We start from the raw sequence: 6177 nt of genomic DNA, 5'->3' as shown, positions 1-6177 counted from the left end.
ACAGAACATCCCCTCGATGTCCTCTGTGATTGCATTACCACCCTCAGTTCCCTACATCCCTATTGCTTTCTATTGACATTTGCCATTTAAACAGTTAATTGGGACAGGGGTAGGGTTTTACTGGACTGGCTAGCACTCCACCAGCTCAGAGGTTCTGAATCTTAGGCTACCTCTCCAAGACTTTTGTCATCTACAAAATGAAATACAGGTCCTAATTCATAGGGTTTTTTGGAAGATTGTGAGATAACATGCAAAAAGCTTAGCACAGAGTACTAACAGACATTAGGTTAATTTTAACTCTTAATCTAAAACTTGTACGCAGCAGTGGTAGAATCTCTGTGGAACTCTTTCAGTTTCAAAGTGAACAGTGAAACTTAGAACAAATGAACAAAATACACCAAACTCCTTTGCCATACTTTCTTCAGATGTGAAAATGACACTATGGTCGTTCAGTCACATCAGCATCAGAAAAGGGGAAACTGTAGCCATGCATAAGGAAGGGAGACATTACAGGTCGATCTATGGTTGCTGGGGTAGGGCTGTACTGGATGAAGACATTATAAAGATATTTGTGATGGTCTCAAAGAGGCTGGTACACTGCTGGAGGAAGGACTGGTTCTGCTATATAAAACAGCTTCAAGCACTCCAGGGGGCTTGTTTTCTGAATGAGAGGGGTGGATACTTGTTTTCTTCCAGCTGCTCTGTCCTTTAAAGTGGCTTTCTCATCTAAACCCTTGCTCCCAAAAGTCATTTTCCTACTCTTGGTCATTACAGATCTGACCATTACTAATACTTGAAAATGATAAACTTCTAGATTCCAGCTTAATTTGCTACCAAAATGAGAATTTTTTAATTTCAACTGGGAATATTAAGCAACTACTTTATTCTAAAATACCACCTCCAGTACTATCTGTAATTAAATTCAGAAGCACTTTGGATCATAGTATTTACAGTGAAATATGAGTCTTAGTAAACATTTGTTCCCAAACTTTCATGTAATTGTAATCACATTTTCTTCATTCTAAAATTAAAAATAGACACTTAAGGTCTGTGGCTTAATTTTATTCAGGTTGTTCCTGTAACCTCAGTATACTGGGCCTAAGGCTCTGTATGTATTTAATTTATCCATAAAAATAATCTGTTGTTACTTTTAGGAGAAAGGATTCACTGTTTGTTATATCTTTTTGTGCTGAGTTTTAAAATTTTAAGTGAGAATGTATTACTTTTACAATTAAAAAAATGCTATTTTTAAAATGGAAAATGAATATAAAACTATTAAAGAATTTTAAAACATACAGTATCAACGCAGAAACAAAGCAAGGTTTTTCTAGTTTCATGTTAAGAGTCAGAAGACCTAAGTTTAAATCTTTGGTCTGCCATTTATTACCCTTAAGGCTTGGACAAATCCTTTATCACTCAAGGTCTAAATAGCTTCATCTGTGAGTGAAAATAGATTGGAAATCTTACAAGGAACTTCTAACCCCTACAAAATTATGTAACTATAATGTTAAGGATTTGTTTCATTCATCCCATTCATATTAAACATTAAAATTTTGTTTTACTTTAATAAATTAAAGGTCCATAAATTCATAAATGACAGTTTTCTAAAAGCATATTTTTTACAATGGAATATTATGGTTTGTTATTATTTAACATTACAGTTAGGGACACAGTATAAATTAAAGTGATGGCAATAGGGTAAATGTAGAAATAGCAAGAATAATGTAATATAAAATACTTAAACTGTCAGTAAACAATTTTATGAGTTGGATGTGTTGAAACAAATATTATTTTAACATAAAAGCTGGTCAAAGTGGGCCTGGTCCACAGAAGATGTTTATTTGATGTAACAAAACAATACAGTTAGTGTTAGAAGATCCAACCACAAAGAGCAAAAGGAATGAAAAATTTGTACAATGCACATAGAAAAACAAGATGTTTACTGTGACAACTATATATTTCTAAAATAATGCTTCTAAAATTACTCAATTATTGAAATCTATATGAAAACAGAAGGATGTTAATAGCGACAAAGTGCATAAAACCAAACATCAAATTTTGAGCAAATTAACATTACTAGGCAATTTTGCTAACAAAGCATGATTTTTTTTGTTGTTTACAATCTGCTCAAAATACCTTTATACCAACAGGGTGGGCAGAACATTTAGGTTTAATATCAATTACACAATATTAGCTTAAACTTCCACAACTACAGATAGGGTATTGTCTTCTTTTGAGCTGGCAAAGTGACTACAGAAACATCAAATCATTTCTCTGAATTGAGAATTTTATCCAAATAAATGCCACATACCTTCCAGATATATGTATATCTTTCTATATCATGTAAATGGCTTTACCCATTTAAATAATAAATCATACAAGCATTTAAGAATCATTATTATATGATTAACAATGTCATGTTCCAGGTTTAATAATTTCATAGGCCAAAAAAAATTTCTTCTTAAAAACTAGTTTTATAAATGCAGAATATATTGCATGAGTAACTGCTGGTATTTTTTTAAGAAAATATATTGTGCAATTGCGGCTACCATGTACTGCTGGCAAATCATTATTGTTTATGTAAAATGTGAAAAAACTGAGTAAAAATTTTTTAAACTCATCATGATGAAAGGTTACAGCCTTCTTAAAAAAATTATATTGGCATCTTATTAAAAATAATTCGATAAGGGACAAACTCCCTAGCCCAAAATAAATAAATAAAAAGGTGCATTTTAAAAATGATGCTACTGCAATGCAATGGTTTAAATACCGAAGAGCTACGAAAATGTGCTGTGTGTGATCTGGCGTTAAAGAACATACTAAAAAAGAGCATTAATGTAAATTAAGTAGAAAGGGGATCAAAATTGAACTAACCGAGTTTGTGCAGTATTTGTAGCCAGGCTTCTAAAATTAGATATAGAAAATATAAATAGACTGCTTTAGGTAATGAGCCACCAGTGTCCAAAAAAAGGAATGAGATTATGAAAAAGCTCAGTTAACTTGATCCAAAGCTCTGAGTAATTCTTCACCCTGCAGTAGGTTTCTGCTGCCTTGTATAGGAGCATTAACTTCACAATCATAACTGGTCAGCTGTGGTAGTCCACTCTCATCCATTGATTGCCCCAGCAGTCTACATGCTAAATCTGAAAAACAAAGAGATATATATCTAAGTATTCATTCATCTAATCAATGAATATTATTAAACAGCAACTATACACTAGGTATTGGGGAAAATAAGGCCAGTTAGCTCTAGAAGGGTTTTTAGTCTGTTAGGCAAAACTACAATTATGTAATCAAGAAAGTGCAAACAAGCATTACTGGTGCTATGTCACAACTGTTTAAAAGAACCTTGAAGGCACAGAGGAGTGATTTAAACCAATTTAGAAAAAGGCATTAAAATATACAAGTTTCAGCTTCTATTCATTATTGATAGCACACAGACACAGATCAAAGAAGATAATTCAGAGTTCCATCTGGAAACTATTAGTGATCAAATAAAATGCAACCTTACTTTTTAATCCTGGTAAGGAATGGAAATCACTCTCACTTGGAGTAAAGCTCCTAAATAAAAGTTTCATATACTTTAATTCTCTTTGTGATATTTAATGGAAGAAAGAGTAAACTAACCAGAGGGTATTAAAATAATTGTCTTTTGCTCCATTCCATTTTGTTCACTAGATTTGCATCCTTTTACACGTTTCCAAGAAAGTGATGTGGTAGTTGCACGATCATCTGGTTGCTGTAATAATGTTCCCTGAAAACAGTAAAATTATTTCAATTTTACTATGTTGAATTTTTTTTTTAAATCACGGACTTTGAAATCAGTATAAGTTTGCTAACAATACATAGGCAAGATTCTTAAAGACTGCTCTCAGTTATTTAAATTCTATTTTTTAATACTGCTGTGATGAATTCATTTGCCACTCATATGACAACTATGTAAAAATGCTTTCCAGTTAATTTGGTCTGAAAATATCGGTATGGGTTATACTAGCACTGACTGTGTTCTGTGGATAAGAAGGGAAAGTAACCAAAAGGGAAGAGAAAGAGACTTGGTAGTGATGGTGTGGAATGAGGGGAGAACTATACTTGCTCTAAATACATCTCTAGTGTTTGGAATTTTTTGAGACTGTATTCTTTAAATGTTTGTACTTTTAAGAAAGAACATGTACAAAGTGAAAGAAACCAATGTGTAACTTCTGAGAATGTACCATTATTATTTGGAAGATATAAAGAGTTACCTATATATCTAACTCAGAAATAGCACATCAGCTAGAATAGAAAAGCAAACATGCTGTCACACTTACAATTCCTACTGCTTGAAAAAGTGAACCATCATGTTCAATTTTTCGCTTTCTCTGAGCATTCTGCAAAGCTAGTATCTTTGGATTTAGTTCTTCCTCAGGAGCAGTAGTTCTGCAAACAATTTTTTAATAAAAAATATGGTTGTTTTATTTATTTTAAAAATATCCCGTTAGCTTTTTAAACAAAATATATTATGCCTATTTTCCAACATTAAGGGATATATAATGTTATACATAAGAGTTTTCCTGATTATACTAAAGTTTATTGCCCTAAAAGTCAAAGCTTATTTTTTAAAACAAAATTTCCTAAACTATTCATTACCCTATTTATAAAACAGAAGTGAACAGAACTAAATTGATGTTAAAGAGTTAAATATTGGCCTTTCATTCCACCTAATACATACATATTCTTGGGACTACTGTAATACAAGATCAGTTTCACATTCGAATAATGCTTTCACTATTTATAAAACATTGTATCTTCATTAGTTCATTTTAGCTTTGCTCTAGTCCCCAAGATAATACACGTATATAATACATATTTTATAAATGAAAAAATTGAGGCCTGTTAGGTAACTTGCTCTGTTCCTAATTAGCTGCAAATATGGAAGCACACTGTAGGTCTCCTAATACCCACTCTCCTTCCCAGTGATCTTCTCACTAAGCTGTTTTGCCCTCAGTATTGATCTGGTTATCAAACTTGAACTATCTGCAACTAAAATTAATAGTAAACAGTAAAGAACTGTTTTATGTGTCAAGTACATCAATTTTGTTATATGTTTTGTCTTTTCAAGAACCAGCTCCCTACCCCGAACCCCAACATAATGATAATAGATCCTTGCTCTGTTCATCTAGTTGAGAATGGCGTATGGGTAAGTGAGGTACTACTATAACTGCTCTCCTACATGCAGTCTTGTTTTGTATTTTTAAAAAATTCTATAAAACCTTCAATATATATAGACAGGCATATTTTAATTTTTATATACACGTTATCTTTATTAAGGATAACTCAGTCTATCATGTAAATATCATCTTAGAGTAGTACTTTTAATAGTTTATTTTTGATCTTTAAAACTTCAAGTTGTCTGGTTTGATACAGCACTTTGATTTTTTCAAATTACCAAGAGAGGTAGTAAAGAAAAAGCTTCCATATAGTTCTGAAAGGTAAATTCGTTTCTTAAAGTGTTTAGTGCATACTGTATTGGAACTAATGTAAAAAAAAAAAAAATTGTTAATTTGACTAGATGTTTGTTGGACTTTGGTTTTCTTATTTAGAAAACTGAAAAATCTCATCTCTGTAACTATAAATTACAGATCATTGCTAATTCTGTTGCTAAGTTCATTCTTTTCTTCATCCAATAACCATTTATAAAGCAAGTACTCCATGTTAGGTACTGAGTTAAATATTAGTAACACTGTCATTGCCCAGAGGAGCTCCAAAGTTGGTTGGTGATACAGTAGAAAAGTAATGTAGAATACTTCTTTGTTAAGTTGCAAGATCTTTTCCAAGTTCTGGGAAAAGGTCTCTACTAGCATTCTAGGTCAAAGTAGTGATGCAGGGCAGGAGAAAAAGCCATAAGCTCTGGCTATGGCAGTGCTTTTTCCTATTGCTATTGACATCTCAGTCTAGGCACTGTGGAGAAGGAATCGTTTCTGTCCCCACACACTGCCCCACTGACTCGTTTTCTCTGACTATAGCCTCAAATTTAAAATACATCAAATCGTATTGCAAATCATACACCAAAATTATAACTTAAAATTTTGGTGGTGTCCATGTTTGCTCAAATTAACTCCATAGAAGCAATGTCATAAAACATGCTTAGATTCCTATTGTACCTCTTAAAAACCTATTTTAATACTTAGGGACTTCCCT

General features: G+C 32.4%; 1 protein-coding gene and 1 long non-coding RNA gene across 7 annotated transcripts in view; one reads left to right on the top strand and one right to left on the bottom strand.

Annotated features, from left to right (window-relative positions):
• Positions 1 to 1818: 1818 nt before the first annotated feature.
• HIF1A (hypoxia inducible factor 1 subunit alpha) overlaps positions 1819 to 6177 on the bottom strand; it is a 47009-nt gene continuing 42650 nt past the window's right edge. For all 6 annotated transcript variants that reach the window (XM_055538266.1, XM_055538265.1, XM_055538267.1 and 3 more), the window contains 3 exons: positions 4308 to 4416; positions 3628 to 3754; positions 1819 to 3143 (listed from right to left, as the gene is read on the bottom strand). In XM_055538266.1, the coding sequence (XP_055394241.1) occupies positions 2992 to 3143; positions 3628 to 3754; positions 4308 to 4416 (388 nt within the window). In that variant the 3' untranslated portion in view covers positions 1819 to 2991. The remainder of the gene's footprint in view (positions 3144 to 3627; positions 3755 to 4307; positions 4417 to 6177) is intronic.
• Positions 3060 to 6177, top strand: part of LOC129621635 (uncharacterized) — a 154731-nt gene continuing 151613 nt past the window's right edge. Inside the window, exon 1 of the long non-coding RNA XR_008699574.1 lies at positions 3060 to 5176. This is a non-coding gene — a long non-coding RNA (uncharacterized LOC129621635). The remainder of the gene's footprint in view (positions 5177 to 6177) is intronic.

The sequence above is a fragment of the Bubalus kerabau genome, chromosome 10 (genome assembly GCF_029407905.1).
Source record: "Bubalus kerabau isolate K-KA32 ecotype Philippines breed swamp buffalo chromosome 10, PCC_UOA_SB_1v2, whole genome shotgun sequence".
Lineage (NCBI taxonomy): Eukaryota > Metazoa > Chordata > Mammalia > Artiodactyla > Bovidae > Bubalus > Bubalus kerabau.
The sequence above is the reverse complement of the archived record's forward strand: the minus strand, read 5'-3'. Positions and strand labels throughout refer to the sequence as shown.